At 39.2% G+C, this 22,971-nt stretch overlaps 1 protein-coding gene across 1 annotated transcript in view; it reads right to left on the minus strand.

The window, feature by feature from the left end:
* PPP1R1C (protein phosphatase 1 regulatory inhibitor subunit 1C) overlaps positions 1-22,971 on the minus strand; it is a 121,623-nt gene that overhangs the window by 44,652 nt on the left and 54,000 nt on the right. Inside the window, exon 4 of the mRNA XM_027556109.1 lies at positions 22,906-22,966. Within this exon, the coding sequence (XP_027411910.1) occupies positions 22,906-22,966 (61 nt within the window). The remainder of the gene's footprint in view (positions 1-22,905; positions 22,967-22,971) is intronic.

The raw sequence follows: 22,971 nt of genomic DNA on the forward strand, positions 1-22,971 counted from the left end.
CCTTGTTAGACTCTGTGCAAAAACCTCTTTCTTCGCAAATACCAACTATCTAAATTTGGTTTTGTGCTCCACAGGACATGAGCCCTTGTTCAATAGCAGTCATTCACAGGTAATTTTCAGCACATGAAGTATATTTATTTTTCACTGAACTACTATAGATTGAGGCAGAACTGATAATCTAGAGATCATCAAATGAGCCCCAAATGGAAGCTCTCTTCAGAATTTGAACTAGGATCATTAGACTTCATAGTCTCACATGAAATTGTTGGGGGAATGTGTAATTTGCTCGGTTCTGTCTGGCTGCAGCAAAAATTTGAAGCGACAGATGGACCAGTGTTACAGCTCAGTTACAGCTCAGTTTAAACTGCCGACCAGTGTTACAGCTCAGTTTTATTTGGCAAGCAACAGAAAATACACCCTTGAGGCATGAAGGCAGGCCAACCCAAAAGAAGCGAAGAGAAGAGAGAGGCTCAATTTTGACTCCTTTTCATATGTATTTTCTTCTCCCCCTGAGCCTGCCCTGTGTTAACTGGGCTAGCCAAGAGGGCTGTTTGTTTCACCTGAGGTTCTCACTCAGGTCCTCGGACCTTCCTTTGTTTTATTTTTGCAGACTTTTTCTTTCTTTGTCTTTTAGCCACCGCTATTTTGGACTCCTTTTTCCTATTCTAACTACCTAACAAATTGAACATAGTGTCCTACATAGGGTGAAGAGTCAACAAAAATTTTAAGTTAATTGAAATATTTCTCCAAGTATCATAGTATTGGAGAATAATTTATTATTACTCTAATTATTCATTATTTTCTGAATAATCAACAAAGCATTTTAATGTGGTGTAAAATGGAACATCTGTCACATCAATAAACAGGATGTAACAGCCATCAGCGATTTCAGGCCTCCCAAATGTGAGTGAAGGCTCCCAAAAGGATAACAATGCCTGAGGTCCAGCCAGTGCCACCACCCTCCATGGTGATTGCTGAGGAGTTCAGGGTGGGGGATGTGAGAGAAAAAAAAAAACAAAAAAAAAAACAATTTGCTGGCCCCAGATAGCTGAGATGCATGTACAAGGAATGACTTCAATAATCCCAGACTCTTACATCTACCCATGCATAGAAGAATGTTAAATTCCTTGAGATATCTGGTTTTCCTTAACTAGCAGTAGTCTTTGATATTCAGATTGCCTGCCATCTTTGGTGCAAACTTCTATACATCCTGACTCCTTCCCCCACCTCCTCAGAGTAGTCTCCCAGGGTTGAAGTCCTAACATTTCCACCAAGTAAAATAACTAACTCCCCACTTTCAGGTGGTAACTAAATTTTTTAGTCAACAGTGGTTGTTTGTGACAGTATATGGCCTTGGCAATTTGGCTCAGGAGTTCACTGCTCCAAAATGAAAAATCACAATATTTTTTCATGTTTTAGCATAATACTTTCAATTTTCCAAACAAAATGCTTTGTAGGGACAGGAAGAAATCAGAAGCCAGTCTTTACCTTTAGATTTCTGAGAAAGATTTTTAAAAATAATTTTTAAATTTTATTTTTGGCTGTTCTGGGTCTTCACTGCTTTTCTCTAGTTGCAGTGAGCAGAGTGTCAACTACAAATTGGCTTAGATGGTAGAGAGTCCACTTGCAATGCAGGACACCCAGATTCGATCCCTGAGTCAGGAAGATCCCCTGGAGAAGGAAATGTCAATCCACTCCAGTATTCTTGCCTGGAGAATTCCATGGACAGAGGAGCCTGGTGGGTTATAGTCCGTGAGGTCGCAAAGAGTAGGACACAACTGAGCGGCTAACACTTTCAACTTTCTTTTCAAGAGCATTTGCCAGCGACTGAACAACAACAATGGCATTTGCCATCTGCCTCTGTAGAGATTGAACCCTGTTCTGCTGCAGCTGTTGATGTTCAACACCCTCTGAGGGATTTCAGAGTGGAGTGAGGCACTCTGTGCTCCAGGCAATCTGGTCGAACAGGTCTTTAGATACTAGATATTTTCAGGAACTGGTTTCATGATCCCAATCCTTGCATCTCTTCATATCTAGAAAATCACTAAAATCCCTTTACGGTGACATCAGCTCCTCCTGACTAACAGAAACTTTGTAACGTAAGTGCTTGATTGCACTGGACTCCCCCCTTCACCAAAATCTTATATATTGACCTTGCCCCACGCCTCTTTGGAGCATTCTCTCAGGGCTGTCTAAGGTGCTGTCTCCCTGGCTGCAGTCCTCATTTTGCCCCAAATAAAACTTAACTCACAGCTCTCAGGTTGTGCCTCTTTTTAGTTGACAGAGGGCTACTCTCCAGTTGCAGTGTGTGGACTTACTGCAGCGGCTTCTCTTGTTGTGGAGCACGCACAGGCTTCAGCAGTTTCAGCTCAATAGTTGCAGCTTCTGCATTCTAAGGCACAGGCTCAAAAGATGTGGCGCAAGTGTGGCACAAGTTGTAGCTCTGCAGCATGTGGGATCTTTCCAGACCAGAGGTCGAACCCGTGTCTTGTGCATTGGCAGGCAGATTCCTTACCACTGAGTCACCAGGGAAGCCCTCGAGAAAGATTTTTAAAGAAATCTCCACTACGTGTTAGAAGGTAAGGTGTTGACTGAGGCAAAATTGTTAAATAGGCCAAGTTTGTTTGCACATCCTTCCTAGTGTTCTTGAATGACTAGAGTACCAGTTTATGAGCCACTGAGCTTGACACCCATTACCTGTCATTCACACCCTCCCTAACTCTGCAGACACTGTACAATATTTTAAGAGTGAGCATCAAGGCTTCAGAAAGAGAATGAGAGAGCATTCATTCACACGTGTATTTTTGTGCACTGTGGAGTATGTACATACCACATGGAGTAGGAGCTCTTAAAAAAAAAAAAGTGAGACTTAAAATTTTGCATCACATACGTTCACTTTCCTGTCTTTTAAAGTGCATATTACATTAAAAATAGTACAGCATTTTTTTCTGAGTGATTCCAGGTCATTGTTTTGGTCATCTTTTCCTGCACAGTGATGTAACTGTAAATTTGTAGTGTTTCTGCTTCTTCCCTCCTTAGACAGCGGGTGCTCATGTCTCTTGCAGTCATTTTAATTATTACTTCTATAGCTTACTTGTTCTTTTTTTTTTTTTTTAATTTGCTTCTAGACTGCTGGGGTCTAGGAGGACCAATATCCTTTTAAAAATTAAATATTTAATAATAGACTAAGCAGTAGCCTTGGAGTCAGAGGGAAAAAAAATGATGCCGATTCCAGCCCCCAGAGTCCTTTATCAATTGTAGTCTATTTGTACTTAAATCTGAGATTGTCTAGTTATATTAAGGTATATGAGATATATATATATATATATATATATATAATATATATATTAAGGTATATATATTAAGATATATATATATATATATATATGAGAACTTTGCTATAAGATAGCCTGTTGGAAGTCATTAAGATCACCTTAAGGTTGGTTTTGAGAATAAATCTTACAAAGTTATGCAAGAATGCAGTGAATAAAGTTTCTGTCAAGGAAAAAAAAAGATAGCTTCGGCTTACCTATCAAGGATAACATGTTGGCCCCTATTGGCAATTATACCAGAAATAAAGAGATGTAGAACAACACAGATCATAAATGCAGTGCTTATCTTGTAATTTTATGTGTGGGCTTACTGATTTCCTGAAACTAATCTTTAGACACTCGTACTTCTGTTTGGTGTTTTTATCTCTTAATGAAAAAAACTAACATTCTTCAGAATTTGACCTAGAATGTTTTAGAATTTGATAGTTCATTTGTTTAACACACCACTCAGAGTTTTGTATAGACTTCAAGTTTAATAATTATTTGTATATTGATTGGCAGCAATGCTGATATCTTTCCTGTCCCATAATACACACTCCATAGAAAGAATGCAACCTATTTTGACAACTGAAATGTGGGGTACTTTCTCATGAGGACCCACTGAGAAAGGAATTAATGAAACTATTCTTAAAGTTATCTTGTGATCAGATTTTTTTTTTGAGGTTCAGATAAGAATATGTGGTTTTAAAAGGGAGATTGTTTAGAAAAGTTTCATAGCCCAGCACAAGTTGTAAGAATGTGACCCTATCTTAAATTCATCCCACTAAGAACCAATTCTTCAATTTATTTTGACATTTTTATTGTATAACACATTTCTATTTGGATTTCCATTAATTTATTTTGGAAGATACTCTGATGAGTATTTCAATTTCTCACAGCTCAAATATTATTTAGAAAGTCAAAATGCATTAAAGCAAGAGAAAAAGAGATTGGTGCTAGTGATTAGCCATCTTACATAAATAAGAGCAGTGGAAACAGGCAGATGAACTCAGGCAAATAAAATCTGGTGTAGACTGATTTTTAAAAGTTAACTGTGTGAATCAGCTTCTTAATCCTTTTCCCTTTTCCTGATATTTTCAAAGCACTCTACAAGATAACATATTAGGTACTCTTAAAAATTGTCCAAAAGCACTCTGTTTTCTCAGGATAAAATCCCAGCTCCTAAACACCTGGCACACAGGACCTTTGACCAAGTCCCCAGCATCTCTCCATGTTCCCTCCTCCACAGGTTTCATCCCCAAGGTCACAGTGTTCCAGGCTCATCTGCCCTCTCAAGTTCTGTGCCTCTGAAACTGCTCAACCCTTTGCCTGGAATCCACCCCGAGGGCTTCTCTTCTCTGTGAAAATCTTACTCATCCCTCAACTGACAGAGAAGGTACATTTCTCCTGCAAAGTCTTTGCTGTGACAGGGTTTCCTAGTGGTTTCCTCTTCCATACTCAAATAGCATTGTCCACATCAATCTTACAGAAATTATCATTGCTGTTTTTACATAGCTTTCTTTTCCAGTTGATGATGTTTTTTCTGTGGCAAGGACTGTATTTAGCTCAGACTCAACCAAAAGAACTTCAATGCATTACCTGCCTGACCAATACTAAGCATCTTATAAATGTTTGTAGAATGAGTGAGGGTGAGTGAGTGAGTAAATAAATGAGTGACTGAAACACAAATCAGAAATGTATAATTTTGTTAAATACAGGTAAAATGAAACTGTTAAACAGACATTTTTAAACCAGAAAGATTATTCAGTCACTGATTCAGCATTTGCTAATTAACTTATATGCAGAGTACGTTGTAAGAAACACTGGGCTAGAAGAAGCACAAGCTGGAATCAAGATTGCTGGGAGAAATATCAATAACCTCAGATATGCAGATGACACCACCCTTATGGCAGAAAGTGAAGAGGAACTAAAAAGCCTCTTGATAAAAGTGAAAGAGGAGAGTGAAAAAGTTGGCTTAAAGCTCAACATTCAGAAAACGAAGATCATGGCATCTGGTCCTATCACTTCATGGCAAATAGATGGGGAAACAGTGGCTGACTTTATTTTGGGGGGCTCCAAAATCACTGCAGATGGTGATTGCAGCCATGAAATTAAAAGACGCTTACTCCTTGGAAGGAAAGTTATGACCAACCTAGATAGCGTATTGAAAAGCCGAGATATTATCTTGCCAACAAAGGTCTGTCTAGTCAAGGCTATGGTTTTTCCAGTGGTCATGTATGGATGTGAGAGTTGGACTGTGAAGAAAGCTGAGCACTGAAGAATTGATGCTTTTTAACTGTGGTGTTGGAGAAGACTCTTGAGTCCCTTGGACTGCAAGGAGATCCAACCACTCCATTCTAAGGGAGATCAGTCCTGGGTGTTCATTGGAAGGACTGATGCTAAAGCTGAAACTCCAGTACTTTGGCCACCTCATGCAAAGAGTTGACTCATTGGAAAAGACTCTGATGCTTGGAGGGATTGGGGGCAGGAGGAGAAGGGGACAACAGAAGATGAGATGGCTGGATGGCATCACTGACTCGATGGACGTGAGTTTGAGTGAACTCTGGGAATTGGTGATGACAGGGAGGCCTGGCGTGCTACAATTCAGGGGGTTGCAAAGAGTCGGACAGGACTGAGCGACTGAACTAAACCGTAGAGTCCTCAGAAATACAAATGGAAAACATAAGAATACTTCTTAAAGACAAAAAGACATTGGCCCTGTTTCCAAGGAATTCAGTCTAGCTAGAATGTATTACTGTACCATGCACAAAAAAATTACGTATAGTGCACAGTGGCTGACTTTATTTTGGGGGGCTCCAAAATCACTGCAGATGGTGATTGCAGCCATGAAATTAAAAGACGCTTACTCCTTGGAAGGAAAGTTATGACCAACCTAGATAGCGTATTGAAAAGCCGAGATATTATCTTGCCAACAAAGGTCTGTCTAGTCAAGGCTATGGTTTTTCCAGTGGTCATGTATGGATGTGAGAGTTGGACTGTGAAGAAAGCTGAGCACTGAAGAATTGATGCTTTTTAACTGTGGTGTTGGAGAAGACTCTTGAGTCCCTTGGACTGCAAGGAGATCCAACCACTCCATTCTAAGGGAGATCAGTCCTGGGTGTTCATTGGAAGGACTGATGCTAAAGCTGAAACTCCAGTACTTTGGCCACCTCATGCAAAGAGTTGACTCATTGGAAAAGACTCTGATGCTTGGAGGGATTGGGGGCAGGAGGAGAAGGGGACAACAGAAGATGAGATGGCTGGATGGCATCACTGACTCGATGGACGTGAGTTTGAGTGAACTCTGGGAATTGGTGATGACAGGGAGGCCTGGCGTGCTACAATTCAGGGGGTTGCAAAGAGTCGGACAGGACTGAGCGACTGAACTAAACCGTAGAGTCCTCAGAAATACAAATGGAAAACATAAGAATACTTCTTAAAGACAAAAAGACATTGGCCCTGTTTCCAAGGAATTCAGTCTAGCTAGAATGTATTACTGTACCATGCACAAAAAAATTACGTATAGTGCATTCTGAATCTCAAAGTTAAAAATTAAAAGATTTAGAAGTAGGGGGCTGAGAGAGAGAACGTTAATGCAAATGAACCTACAGAACAAATGTGGAGGCCAGAAACCACTGTTGTTTTCTAGGAAATTAAATGTAGCTCAGTATTGCTGCATTTTGAGATTAAAGAAGATGTGGTGGGAGGTGGGCCTACACAGGGAACGGCCAGATCACAAACAGCCCTGCAAATTATTTCCAGTGCCTTGTCCTAAAGGGATGGGTGTGCATTTGAAGGGTTATAAACAAAAATTCACAGGGTCAGATTTGTGTGGTCAGCTCTCAGGGGTGGGGATAGGCAGATTGGAGAGAGAGAATATTAAGGCAAATTTAGTTTGAGTACATTGTTATTACATATAGGTCTATAATGTGAGCTGAAATATAAAAATTATGTAGGAACTTTTGTATAAAAGATTCTGTAAAAACTTCATTGAGTTATAAGGCTGAAGGATCTTTGGATTTTAATTAGGGCAAATAGGATCTATTGGTCAATGGGAAAAATACTGACCCAACAGAAAAGCAAAAAGTGCTCCAGTCACTAATTGACCTTGTAAAGGAGAGTGACATTAAACATGGGAACCCTGCTCTTCTGTGAGCCTCTCTTTCCTCGGAAATAAAAGATCCTACTTGGTTTCCTATAAAAAATAAACTATACAAAAATACATTGTGTATACTGAAGCACTGCAAAAATATAGGGTATTTATACATTGCTCTTTAAGATCTTTAAGTAAAGCAAACAGCTAGTCTCCAAGAAGGCTGCAAACCTGTTACCAATTCTGCATCTATGAAGAAGCAGTACAAATCTCATCCCTGAAAACATCAGGGGACAACACTGTATTAGGTATTAAATGAAGGAAGACAAGCCCTACAGACAACATCTGCCTGCACTACTAATAGGCTTTTTTTTTTTTCTTCCTGGAACCCCCACTAGGGTTGATAACAGTGGCGTGTGTATATCTTAGCATGCTGATAGTGTGGCATTAACCCTCCAAAACACTACTGGATATAATGCACATACACTTCAGCAGAGCAGGAGATAGATTTCTCTATTTTTAGTAACTATGTACTGATACAAACATATATTTTACAGTATAGTAATTCAAATAAAAATAAAAATTGTAAATTGAGGGCTCCTTGAAGAAATAGCTGATCCTCTAAGAGTGGGGCAGAAAATATACAAATGAGCCTAGAGTGTTTTGTAGTGTCAGAAAGTAAGAATATGCTAAAACAAACAAGCAAACAAGAAGCCCTGTAATAATGGTGTGAGCAACAAAATAAAGTAGTACTGAGTTGTAACCCAGAGTATTAAATAAATATCCGTGAGTTCATGCTGATGAAAATAAATGATTGAATAAGTAAATAAATGGAGGATGTGACCAATGTTCCATGCAAAATGGATTCCAAATCGTTATTTATTTGTAATTTAGTCTAAAAATTATATTTACAAAATAATTTTATGTAGATACTTTTTTCCAAGGAGGTGGCATAAAACTTCCCACTCCTTGAGTGTGAACTACACAGTGACTTCCTTTCAAAGTAAAAAATATGGAAAAGAGATTAGAAAACAAAACCAAAACAGTACTGCGTAGTGGGGAGACACCAGGCAACCACCTCCGCCAAGTGGATCAAGGTCAGCATCAACAGTGATAAGTCTGGTTCATAGCATGTACCCTTGATATCCTATGATGACATGGTCACTTTATATCTACAGTCTTTCTCCTCAAAACCCACAACCCCAGTCTGGTTATGAGAAAAACATCAGACAAATCCCTTTAGAGGGATATTCCAGAACATACCTAACCAGTACTCCTCAAAACTGTCAAGGTCATTAGAAACAAGGAAATTCTGAGACACTGTCACAACCAAGAAAAGCCTAAGGAAACATGATAATGAATTAAGGTGGCATCCTGGATGGGTTCCTATATCAGAAAAAGGACATTAGGCAAAAGCTAAACAAATGTAAATACAATATGGACCTTAGTTAATAATAATGAATCAATATTGGTTTGGTAATTGTAAAAAACGTACCATATTAATATGATATGTACATCATAGGAAAAACTGGATACAGCATATATGGGAGCTCTCTGTATTATCAGTTTTCCTGTAAATATAACACTGTTCTAAAATACAGAGTTTATTTTTTAAATAGTATAATTTGAGTTGGAATTTACTGTGTTTTAAAAGTAATGTTATTGAGAGGAAAGATATGAACCAGACTTTTAAAGATGGAATCAAATGCACAAGGATTTCCAAATGCATTGAAAAGTGATGTCTATTTAGTCCATTAGTGGAGCCTTTTCAGACTTTGCATGACAGCAAAGTAATTTGTGATAATCCATATAGGATTTAACTGTCTACATCATGGTATCATCTTAAATGTTTTGTGAGTTTATGTGAACAGAAGGAATGAAAATAGGGAGCAGTGTGTTCTACATTTCCATGACACAGTCCATTTAACTCACAGACATTTGTAAACATGACTCTTCCTTCTATAATCTAAAGGGCCTCACCCTCTGGTTCCCCCAGACCTAGTGTGACTCTCCTCACATCCACTGCTAACTGCTCAAATCCCTGTACAAGGATTTACCATGGTGTGCTCTACCTGTCCATTTGTGTGTTGCTTTTCCAGACTGGTCTCTCAGAGGTGTGGATTTTGCCTTGAATCTCTGCAGCCACATAGCTTTAAGGCCATGCCTGGAGGCTCATATGTGATGTGTGGCAGTACATTTCTACTGCTTATACAACTGAATTTTACCATTTTCAGACTTGGGGAACATGTAGAGATACTGGGTCTTGGTTTATCTGTTCCAACTAAATACAAAAGTTCATCTCTTCCCCTACTTCTAAGATAGGAAGCCATTTTAAAAGTTGCACGTTATTTAAATAGAAGAATATAAATGTAAAAGATTAAGATTAAAATAGGTGTAAATATATACGGACACACAAATGAAACCATATTGATGAATAGTGGTTTCCTCATCAAAGTTTAATTGGCACCACATGAGATTAAGTTTCCTGTCTCAAATTTCGAACTGGCAGTTTAATTTATCTCAAGAATCTTTCAGTCTTTCAACCTAATAATCTATGACAATGCTATAAAATATTAAATGCACTCATACTTGCTGATATTTTCCTCTTGTATCACTCTCTCTCAGTGCTGATGTCAGAAAAGAAGACATCTTAGTGACTTTCAAGAAAGATACATTCTCAGATCAGTTCTCCAATCTGACCCAACCTTCTGAATTCAAAGAAATGAGGAAAAGATTAACATAGAACTTAGTGAAATAAACTGAAGAGAAGTGAAGGAAGTAGATCTAGAAATAGAAGCAGATTTGGTTTAAAAAAAAATTGTATATATTTAGAATGTTCTGTGTTATCTGGAAATCTGTTAAAATGTTTCTTGAGTTGCATAAATAAACCCCACCCTATGCAGTAAATAAACTGAGCCAGCGTGGACAAAAAAGCCAAGATTCAGAAAGGCAGATGTGAGGAATATCTGGAGAACAACCACAGAGGAAAAGAAATGTTTAAAAAAAGGAATGCAATGTGGTGAAGATACTCTAATGAGAAGCTAAAAGATCTTGTTATCTTCTCTCCCTGACTTTTCAACATGCAGGGGCTGATGAAAATAGGATATTATGGCTGGTCTATTCCTCTTGAGAATTTTTGTTTTTCAGCACACTTAGAAGAGGATGTCAATTCAGGAAGAGTGAATTGATCATAATTCTATATAATCATTGTTAGCCTACCTACATTGCCAAATTATAGGCTGCATTTATATGATTTTCTGCTCATCTATCTGGCTAGAAATGTTTATTGCATGATTGTGTTTAGCACTCCAAATTGACCATTAACCATCACTTTGTTCTTATGCTTTTTTGAAATATAGTATTTATTTAATTTAAACATTAGTACCTCTGAGAGGACTGTTAAGTTAGCTGGGAAAAAGAGGGATGTGATGTCTGAGAAGAGGAGGCTGGTGAAAAGAAGCAAAGGAGAATTTTGTTACAAAGTAAGTAAAAGGTCTAAGACCAGCTCCACAAGTCTACCTGAGACTGGTACAAATATAAGTGGAGTGAATGTTGCAAGGTTTGGTTGTCCACATGCTTAGGAGGATCAGGCACCCCTAACTCTGACTCTTCAGTTCCTACTGGGAAGAGAGCACAGCTCTGGCAATGTTTTATTCATCTCCAAGACCTTTCGTCCCTCCTTCGTCTCACCACTGGGCTTTATTCTGCCATTCTGCAGAATCAGGGGAAACAAGGAGGGGTGCGCCTGACTCTAAATTCAACACTCAAATAATTACTCAAAATAGATCTTAACACTGTTGTTATTTAGTCACCAAGTCATGACCAACACCTTTGTGACTCCAGGAACTGTAGCCCCCTAGGCCCCCTAGTCCATGGGGCTTTCCCAAGCAAGAATACAGGAGTGGGTTGCCATTTTCTTCCCCAAGGGTCTTCCTGACCAAGGGATCAAACTAGCATCTTTTGCATTGACAGGCAGATCCTTTACCACTGAACCACCCAGGAAGCCCCAATTTGAAAGTTAACTGGCACTTAATTACATGGCTCTATACAGTCAGCAAAAATAAGACAAGGAGCTGACTGTGGCTTCAATCATGAACTCCTTATTGCAAAATTCAGACTTAAATTGAAGAAAATAAGGAAAACCAGTAGATCATTCAGGTATGACCTAAATCAAATCTCTTACAATAATACAGTGGAAATGACAAATAGATTGAAGGGATTAGATCTGATAGAGTGCCTGAAGAACTATGGACAGAGGTTCATGACATTGTACAGGAGGCGGGGATCAAGACCATTCCCAAGAAAAAGAAACGCAGAAAGGCAAAATGGTTGTCTGAGGAGGCCTTACAAACAGCTGAGAAGAGAAGCTAAAGGCAAAGGAGAAAAGGAAAGATATACCCATTTGAATTCAGAGTTCCAAAGAATAGCAAGGAGAGATAAGAAAGCCTTCCTCAATGAACAATTCAAAGAAATAGAGGAAAACAATAGAATGGGAAAGATTAGAGATTTCTTCAATAAAATTAGAGATACCAAGGGAACACTTCATGCAAAGATGGGCACAATAAAGGATAGAAATGGTATGGACCTAACAGAAGCAGAAGATACTAAGAAGAGGTGGCAAGATAACACACAGAAGAACTATACAAAAAAGATCTTCATGACCCAGCTAACCACGATGGTAAGATCATTCACCTAGACCCAGACATCCTGGAATGCAAAGTCAAGTGGGCCTTAGGAAGCATCACTATGAAAAAAGCTAGTGGAGGTGATAGAATTCCAACTGAGCTACTTCAAATTCTCAAAGATGATGCTGTGAAAGTGCTGCACTCAATATGCCAGCAAATTTAGAATACTGAGCAGTGGCCACAGGACTGGAAATGGTCCGTTTTCATTCCAATCTTAAAGAAAGTCAATGCCAAAGAATGCTCAAACTACTGCACAATTACACTCATCTCACATACTAGCAAAATAATGCTCAGAATTCTTCAAGGCTTCAACAGTACTTGAACTGTAAACTTCCAGATGTTCAAGCTAGATTTAGAAAAGGCAGAGGGACCAGATATCAAATTGCCAACATCTGTTGGATCATAGAAAAAACAAGAGAGTTCTCCTCAAAAATCTACTTCTGCTTTATTGACTACTCCAAAGCCTTTGTCTGTGTGGATCACAACAAACTGTGGAAAATTCTTCAAGAGATGGGAATACCAGATCATCTGACCTGCCTCCTGAGAAATCTGTATGCAGGTCAAGAAGCAACAGTTAGAACCGGACATGGAACAACAGACTGGTTCCAAATTGCGAAAGGAGTATATCAGTCTGTATATTGTCACCCTGCTTATTTAACTTATATGCTGAGTACATAGTACAAAATGCCGAATGGATGAAGCCCAAGCTGGGTCAAGAATGCCAGAAGAAATATCAGTAACTTCAGATATGAATAACACTACCCTTGTGGCAGAAAGCAAAGAACTAAAGAACATCTTGATGAAAATGAAAGAGGAGAGTGAAAAAGTTGTCTTAAAACTCAACATTCAGAAAACTAAGATCATGGCCTCTGGTCCCATCACTTCATGGGAAATAGATGGGGAAACAATGGAAACAGTGACAGATTTTATTTTCTTGGTCTCCAAAATCACTGCAGATGGTGACTGTAGCCATGAAATTAAAAGACGCTTATTCCTTGGAAGAAAAGCTATGGCCAAACTAGAGAGCATATTAAAAAGCAGAAACATTACTTTGCCAACAAAGGTCCATCTAGTCAAAGCTATGGTTTTTCCAGTAGTCATGTATGGATGTGAGAGTTGGACTATAAAGAAAGCTGAACAGCAAAGAATTGATGTTTTTAAACTGTGGTGTTGGAGAAGACTTTTGAGAGTACCTTAGACTTAAAGGAGATCCGACCAGTCAATCCTAGAGGAAATCAGTCCTCAGTAGTCACTGGAAGGACTGATGCCGAAGCTGAAACTGTAATACATTGGCCATCTGATGGGAAGAACTAACTCATTTGAAAAGACCCTGATTCTGGGAAAGATTGAAGGCAGGAAGAGAAGGGAATGACAGAGGATGAAATGGTTGGATGGCATCACTGACTCTATGGACATGAATTTGAGCAAGCTCTGGGAGTTGGTGATGGACAGGGAAGCCTGATGTGCTGCAGTCCATGGGGTTGCAGAGTGTCAGACATGACTGAGGAACTGAACTAGAACTGAACTGAATATTACATGGCACATCTTTGCCACTGTACATAACATCCTCCAAAATCATTGTCACTGTCATCCTCCAAAACTGTGTTAGCCTTTTTCTTCAGCCAGTATGATCTATTTCCTTCTATGGGGTATTCCTTATTTGCATCTATTGCTCTATTGTGAAAGACAGTGATCAAATTGAGATAAAGTATCAAGATCATAGCCATCCTTGGAGAAAAAAAAGTAGGAGTTTCAATGCCATAAACATTCAGAGAAGATCTACTGGACATATTAGAAGAACAATCTCTGGACACTGAAGTAGCTAAACTTTTCCCTTAAAGAAATTATGAAGAATGAGAGGAAGCAGATGTTTTCAGAAGTTCATGAAAAATCTTCAGATCAGTCGCTCAGTCGTGTCCGACTCTTTGCGACCCCATGAATCGCAGCACGCCAGGCCTCCCCGTCCATCACCAACTCCCGGAGTTCACTCAGACTCACGTCCATCGAGTCAATGATGCCATCCAGCCATCTCGTCCTCTGTCGTTCCCTTCTCCTCCTGCCCCCAATCCATCCCAGCATCAGAGTCTTTTCCAATGAGTCAACTCTTCGCATGAGGTGGCCAAAGCACTGGAGTTTCAGCTTCAGCATCATTCCTTCCAAAGAAATCCCAGGGCTGCTCTCCTTCAGAATGGACTGGTTGGATCTCCTTGCAGTCCAAGGGACTCTCAAGAGTCTTCTCCAACACCACAGTTCAAAAGCATCAATTCTTCGGCGCTCAGCCTTCTTCACAGTCCAACTCTCACATCTATACGTGACCATAGGAAAAACCATAGCCTTGACTAGACGAACCTTTGTTGGCAAAGTAATGTCTCTGCTTTTCAATATGCTGTCTAGGTTGGTCATAACTTTCCTTCCAAGGAGTAAGCGTCTTTTAATTTCATGGCTGCAGTCACCATCTGCAGTGATTTTGGAGCCCAGAAAAATAAAGTCAGCCACTGTTTCCACTGTTTCCCCATCTATTTCCCATGAAGTGATGGGACCGCATGCGATGATCTTTGTTTTCTGAATGTTGAGCTTTAAGCCAACTTTTCACTCTCCTCTTTCACTTTCATCAAAAGGCTTTTTAGTTCCTCTTCACCTTCTGCCATCAGGGTGGTGTCATCTGTATATCTGAGGTTATTGATATTTCTCCCGGCAATCTTGATTCCAGCTTGTGTTTCTTCCAGTCCAGCGTTTGTCATGATGTACTCTGCATAGAAGTTAAATAAACAGGGTAACAATATACAGCCTTTAAGTGTTAAAAATGGTAATGTGTTAGGTTGGTGCAAAAGTAATTGCAATTTTGGATCATGATTTTAAATTATTATAACTAGGCTCATAACACATCTTTATCATTCAAAATAGGAATCATTACACTCAACACATTTTTGCCAACAAGACATAAGTTTGATTATTCCTGTAGCATAAAAATCCATGCTTTAGGATTTGACAAATTCTTCAAAAGCATTTTCTTCCTCCTGCTGGTTGTGGAAGTGCTTTCCCTGCAAAAAGTTGTCAAGATGCTTGAAGAAGTGGCAGTAGGTAGGTGAGAGATCAGGTGAATATGTGGCAAGCCTTCGTAGCCCAATTCATCCAACTTTTGAAGCTATGGTTGTGTGACTTGTGGTCAGAGGTTGTTGTGGAAAAGAAGTGGGCCCTTTCTGTTGACCAATGCCAGTTTCAGGCATTGCAGTTTTTAGTGAATCTCATCAATTTACTGAGCATACGTCTTCTCAGATGTAATGGTTTCACTGGATTCAGAAAGCTGTAGTGGGTCAGACCAGCAGCAGACCACCACACCGTTACCATGACCTATTTTTGTGCAAGTGTGTCTTTGGGAAGTGCCTTGGGGCTTTTACTCGGTCCAACCACTGAAGCTGGTTGTTGCTGGTTGTTGTATAAAATTCACTTTTCATTGCACATCACAATCCAGTTGAGAAATGGCTTGTTGTTGCGTAGAATAAGAGAAGACACTTCAAAGTGACAAATTTTTTGGTTTGCGGTCAGCTCATGAGGCACACACTTACAAACTTTTTCACGTTTCCAATTTGCTTCAAATGCGGAATGACCATAGAATGACTGACATTCTGTTTTTCAGCAATTTCTCATACAGTTTTTAAGAGGATTAGCTTTGATGATTGCTCTCATTTGATCGTTGTCACCTTCTGAATGGCCAGCCACTACACTCATCTTCAAGGCTGTCGTCTCCTTTGGAAAACTTCTTGAACCACCACTGTACACTTGTTAGCAGTTTCTGGGCCAAATGTGTTATTGATGTTGTGAGTTGTCTCTGGTGCTTTACAACCCATTTTGAACTCAAATAAGAAAATCTTTCAAATTTGCTTTTTGTCTAACATCATTTCCATAGTCTAAAATAAATATAAAATAAACAGCAAGTAATACAAGTCACTAGCAAAAAAACATAATTAAGAAATACACATTAAAATTATGTATAACATAATTTTATGTTATACATAAAATGGCTGACACATTTCCACCCCCATTGTTCATGTGTGTGTGTGTGTGTTTTACTGAAAGGCAAATGCCTTCAACTAAAGACAGCAAAGCAAGCACCATTGATTTAAAAGGAAATCTGAACATGAAACAAATCGACCGACTGAAAAACTGCTTTGTATAGCAGGTTTATTATATCATGTTCAGTTCAGTCACTGAACTGTTCAGTGTCAAAAGGCAAATTGCAACAATGCAAAACTACAATTACATTTGCACCAATCTCATGCTGCTGCTGCTGCTGCTGCTAAGTTGCTTCAGTCATGTCCAACTCTATGTGACCCCAGAGACGGCAGCCCACCAGGCTCCCTCATCCCTGGGATTCTCCAGGCAAGAACACTGGAGTGGGTTGGCATTTCCTTCTCCAACGCAAGAAAGTGAAAAGTGAAAGTGAAGCCGCTCAGTCGTGTCTGACTCCTAGCAATCCCATGGATTGCAGCCTACCAGGCTCCTCCTTCCATGGGATTTTCCAGGCTACTAATGGTCTTTTCATACTCTTCATGAACCTAGGCAACCTCGACCAACCTAACCAACCTAAACAGCATATTCAAAAGAAGAGACATCACTTTGCCAACAAAGGCCCGTCTAGTCAAGGCTATGGTTTTTCCAGTGGTCATGTATGGATGTGAGAGTTGGACTGTGAAGAAGGCTGAGCACCAAAGAATTGACAGTTTGTTGGAGAAGACTCTTGAGAGTCCCTTGAACTGCAAGGAGATTCAACCAGTCCATCCTAAAGGAGATCAGTCCTGAGTGTTCATTGGCAGGACTGATACTGAAGCTGAAACTCCAATACTTTGGCCACCTGATGCCAAGAGCTGACTCATTTGAAAAGACTCTGATGCTGGGAAAGACTGAAGGCAGGAAGAGAAGGGGACGACAGAGAATGAGATGGTTGGATGGTAGCACCGAGTGAATGGAGATGAGTTTGAGTAAACTCCGAGAGTTGGTGACGGACAGGGAGGCCTGGCATGCTGCAGCCCATGGGGTCTCAAAGAGTTGGACACGACTGAGTGACTGAACTGAACATGATATAATAAACCTGCTATACAAAGCAGTTTTTCAGTCGGTCGATTTGTTTCATGTTCAGATTTCCTTTTAAATCAATGGTGCTTGCTTTGCTGTCTTTACTTGAAGGCATTTGCCTTCCAGTAAAACACACACACACACACACACACACACACACACACACATGAACAATGGGGGTGGAAATGTGTCAGCCATTTCCTGCCTCAAGATTCAAACCTACTTTGCTTTTCTGAAAACATGATTCAAGCTATCCAAAAATAATTTAATTGACTGTTCTGTAAATTACAGGGCTGACCACCATGTAAACACCAGAGAAGTCATGTGGGTATTCAGTAGTCAGCTATCATTTTTCTGATAATCTTCAGAACTTTCTACTTACACAATTATAAAGCACTATATCACACAGGGTAATGGAAAAGTAAGTCTGTTTCTTATGCAAACTTAAGCTTGTCATTTTATGCATAATATACATTACAAATTTATGACTTACATGGTCAACACACCATATCTGAAATATATCAGTCTAATGAGAGTGTTCATAATATCCTCTGGTTTTAAGGGATGTAATCTTGACATAAGAGGTCTATTTGATAACTTGTTGAATGGTGGCCTTCAGGGGGATCAGTGTCAACTAGAGAGAGATAAGTGTGCTACAGACTTTTCTTTGCCCTGTTCTGTTTGATATGTCTATTACAGATGTAGATAAAAAGACCAAAAATAAAATATATAATCTGAGGGTGACAGAACAATTGAGATGATAGAAAATAGAGTAGAATAGGTGATGGAATCATTATATGAATTATGACATGTTCCTGTGACAACTGATTCTGAGAAAATGAAATTCAGTTGATATGATAGCACTGTGTTGCTTTTTGGCTAAGAAAAGATGTAAAATGAGAAATACATTATAAATAATATGGCTTTAAAGCAGTACATGAAAAAAAAGCTTTGAGGTTTTGAATTCATGATAAGTTCACTGTTTGTCACCAATGTGTATGGCTGCCAGAAAAAGCTATTCTTCATCATCTCCCAGAATTTGCTCAAATCCATTTCCGTTGAGTCAGTGATGTCATCCAACCATCTCATCCTCTGTCATCCCCTTCTCCTGCCTTTGGTCTTTCCCAGCATCAGCGTCTTTTCCAATGAGTTGGCTTTTTGCATCAGGTGGCCAGGAGCTTAAGCTTCAGCATCAGTCCTTCCAATGAACATTCAGAGTTGATTTCATTTAGGATTAACTGGTTGGATCTCCTTGCAGTCCAAGGGATTCTCAAGAGTCTACTCCGGCACCACAGTTCAAAGGAATCAATTCTTCTGCACTCAACCTTTTTTATTATCCAGCTCTCATATCCACACATGACTACTGGAAAAACCATAGCTTTGACTATACAGACCTTTGTTGGCAAAGTAACATCTCTGCTTCTTAATAAACTGTCTGGGTTTGTCATTGTTTTTCTTCTAAGAAGCAAGCATCTTTTACTTTGGTTACAGTGTAGAAAACAATTGGGAAGTAGAGATAAGAGACTGTATGGAGAGTAACCTTTTATATATAAGAAATGAATGTGATTTGAATTGTTATTGTGGCATTGGAGATAAAATAGAGGAGGGGAAGGTGGGAGAGATACTAATGGGGTTCACTTCACGAGACCTGGTACTCCACTAATGAAGAGAGTGAAGGAGAGGGAGAGTCACTAGAGAATCCCGGAACTCAGGAAGAAGCACCTCCTTGAGAAGGGGAATATTGAAGGACAAATTGATTTGCTGTGGAGATCAAAATGTAGTTTTTAACAAGCTAATTTTGATCTCATGATATTTGATCTCCATGAGATTTCTTCCTATGACATAAGAAAGACATGTTACGTAGGTGATTGAATATCTGGAGTCTGGTCAGTTTTTAGATTTGCTACAGCAAAAACCTGGAACTTTTGATTATCTGGCTATAACCCAAGCCTAATATATTGTTAATAGAACCTTCAAAAGAACATAACCAATCTAATACTCTGAGGTTAGATGCAGTGGAAAAAAATGGAAGTGATATTTTATACATCATTTGGTAATTATACTAGTTACTCTTTAAGCTTGACAAGTTAGAATGACTATAATGTTGTGGCTATAAAGGTGGCAAGACCAAGAGCTAAATCTGCTATTATTTTCTTAGAGTCAATATTCCAATCTAATCATGAAACATCTCTAAAGGAAGAAAACCATGTCCAGATTCTTCTATTTACATTGCCAAGTTTGTTTCATATGATGCTGCCATCTTGGCCGCAAGCTAATTATTGGAAGGATCAGGTTTTAGTCAGAGGCAATCACTTAATCATTCCAGTGGTCCATGAGATAACCTTTGTTAAGAATCCAGGAAAATTGAAGCATCATTCTTGATGGTAACTAATTTTCCAAATCAGATTTTCTCTTTGATCAGAGGGAAGGGAAGTGGGGAAAAGCAAAAATAGAAAAACAGAAGCATATGGAGAAGAACTTACCAAGGGGATGAAGAGGATCAACCAGAGAGTGGAAAGCAAAGAGAAGCAGAAACAGAGTCACAAGTATGACAATTAGTAGAACAAGGTTTAAGGGACATCCTCTCCTGAGCAGATGACAATATGGCTGAATTCCCTAATTCATTATGGTTATTCAACAAGTTTTTATTGACCACCTGTTTTGTGCCAGGAACTGTACTAGATGCTGGGAATATCAAATGAACAAGACTGTTATCATGGACACCTCATTATTGGTACCTAATGATTGGGGCCATGGAAAAAATTGAGGTAGCGCTGTAAGGATGTAGACAGCAATGGTAGGAGGGGCAGTTATCAAGAGAGAAAGACCTTTCTGAGGAGGGAACAGTAGCTGAGCCAACTGTGAGGCTACTGGGTAAAGAGTTTCTCAAGCAAAAAATGTGGAAAGCACAAATGCTCTGATATGAAAGTGTGCTTGAGATGTTTATAAATAATGAAAAAGTCCATGACATTGAACCCTAATGTGAACAGGGGCAGTATGAAAGGAGATAAGATCAAAGAGAAAGACCAGTGCAGCTCATTCAGGGAGTTGTAAGCCATGATTGGATTTTTCATTGTATTCTGAATGTGACAGGAAGTTTTTGAGGATTTGATCAAGGGGATCGCATGATCACATCTGTGAGTTAGACGAATTACTCTGGTTTGTGTGTAGAGATTAGATTGTAGAGGGTCAGGAGCAGAAACAGGAGAGTAGTAGGTAGGCTACTTCAGCAGCCAAGGCAAGAAAGAATGGTGGTCACACAAGGCAATAGCAATGGAAGATCCAGAAAACAGAGTAGGGGTCATTCTTGAAATCAGCACTAACACGAGTAGATGATGCTTTGGTAATGGGGAGTAGTCAAGGATTGTGCAAAGATTTTTGTTTTCGACGGCTGCATAAGATTTATTGAGATGGGGAAAACCCAAAAAAGAACCAATGAGTTTGGTTTTGGACGTGTTAAATTTAAGACGTTTCAATAAGTGTCATTCATTCAAGTGAAAAAAATTGGTAGCTAGTTAGAAAGTCTGAGGTTCAGGAGATACGTTAGGCCTACAGATATAAATTTGGAGGTCATTAGTCTATCATTCCTGACAACGTACCTGTTTAAAATGGTTTTCTCTGCTCTATTTCTTACCCTCTGCCCACCTCTGAACTTTCACATAGAACTTTCATCATAAGAGGTAACCTGGACATGTCTCTATTTCCAGAAATCTGGTGGGGCCATAAATACCATAGTAATTGAAAGGGGGAAAAATAAATGAATATAGGAGCTGGGAGATGAGTCTATCTGGGCATTAATTGCAATGACATTTGGTAGATGTAGCATCTCTCTCCTGTCACTTTGGCCTCTGTGTCCAGTAACTCCTCAGAACCTAATATGAGAGAAGAAGGGAATCTGGCTAGTTTGTTTTGTTTTACTAACTAGCTACTCACTGGGTCATTTACGAAACCCTAGTTGGCCATTTGGTCAGAGTGATTTTTTTCAGAACTATAAATCACTCCTGGTACTACTTTGCTCTCCCAGCAAATATTTATACACTCAATAATTGCATATTCCACTGCAATTTGAAGAATTATACATTTCAGAGCAATTGTATTATTGATTTTGCATTTCAGTAACATTTCCTTTACTAATTCATCTTTCTTATGATTGAAGTTTCTTAATGTGCTCACAATGCACCATATGTTACTATTGCTTAATTCTGTCCTGAAATATTCATTTCTGTCTCTAAAGGGACAAGTGGACTGATTTCTCTTTTATCAGAAGCAGGAGACTCTCCTAGGTATTTACAGGTAATAAATGAGGACCTAAGTGGCTTATCCCCCAATAGCCTCATGAAGGCATTTCTGTGCTTTCTCAAGTCTTTAACTCATGAAAAAAAAGATTATCATATGTGTAAAATATGTACAATATGACTAATGTCCTTAAATGTTAGGGTCCCACATTCTTATGATATTAGAGAGCTAAATATAATGAAAACTATGAGCCCTTGGGATTTGATTTTAAGATTTTCCTTTAAAACTAATGCTATTATTCTCTAAGGACATGAGAACAGTCTTTATTTAGTTAAACTAACCCAAAATAGAACAGAGGAAATCATTAAATGAGTGAACATATATCTTTCGTTGAGGCCCATTCATGCCAAAACTGTCGTGTCTTAAAAGTACAAGATGGCTTACAATAGGCAAAGTATCTTCAAAAATGATTACACTGGTCTTGAGAGAAGGAAGCCTAATAGCCTCAATAATTACCCTGAAATGAACTACAATGCTGATTGCATTATTTACTGTAGTCTCATGAACAAGCAAGCATGATATTTTATAGCTGCGCAGGAAGGAAGTTTATGGAAAGTAGCTATTAATGTGTCCATTTATATCCCACCTCTCTGTAAAGGCCCCAAATCTAGAGAGAATACAGAGTGGAAAATTTCACTCCCGATTTAGACATCTCTCTAGACTCCAGAGTAAGCTGCTCAGCTGGCTTCTCTTGCAGTTGAAACAAAGCTGGACGACTGCATGATGAGCCCCTGGGCCAGCAGCCCAAGAGCCAGGCTGGAACATGAGCTGCTGGACTCTCCCTCATGTCAGGGATACTCTTGTGTGAGAAATGAAAGAAGCCTTCCCTGAAATTGATGTTGGTCAAAATTCGGATGCACTTAGATGTACTTTTAGCAGTTCTAATTTGGAGGAGAAGGGTAGAAACTCTGGGAGAATGCTGGAACCTGAGCTAGCCTTCTTAGTTGTTATTTCAGCAGCTGTTATATGTACAGCTAATAGCTGTCTGATTGGGTTTCTTAGAGCTGCTTCTGACACAGGATAATGAAGCAACACTTTACAGTGTATCTGTCCAAAATTCAAGAACTACTTTGCTTAAGCCTGGGGAAAAAAAAAAAAAAAAAAGATAATTAACTGTGAACATCGGCAAGAGTAATTAGGGGTTCTACAAAAATCTCTGCAAGGAAAACATGTGAGAAAGGGTAAAAGGAAACTTTTGTCATTATTCTGGAAAATCTGAACGTCCAGACTATGATTTTGAGACATATCTAGTTATTCCTTCTTCAACTGTTTCACTCTTGGTTAAACAAGGTTTCAAATAACATTACCTTACTGAAAGTCACATTACCAAGTTGTAGAGGTGAGACTAGATGTAGCTTTTAAGCAGGTATAAGGTGTCTGAGAGCAGAATGCCTGTCAGCCATGAACTTAGCACTCTCAAGAACCCGAAACAGTACCTGAACAGTACCTTTCATGGCGGGTGCTGTGTACACACTCTGCTTCCTTTGCTTAGGGGTTGCATTCTGTGCCTGGA

Source organism: Bos indicus x Bos taurus, chromosome 2 (genome assembly GCF_003369695.1).
Source record: "Bos indicus x Bos taurus breed Angus x Brahman F1 hybrid chromosome 2, Bos_hybrid_MaternalHap_v2.0, whole genome shotgun sequence".
Taxonomy (NCBI): domain Eukaryota; kingdom Metazoa; phylum Chordata; class Mammalia; order Artiodactyla; family Bovidae; genus Bos; species Bos indicus x Bos taurus.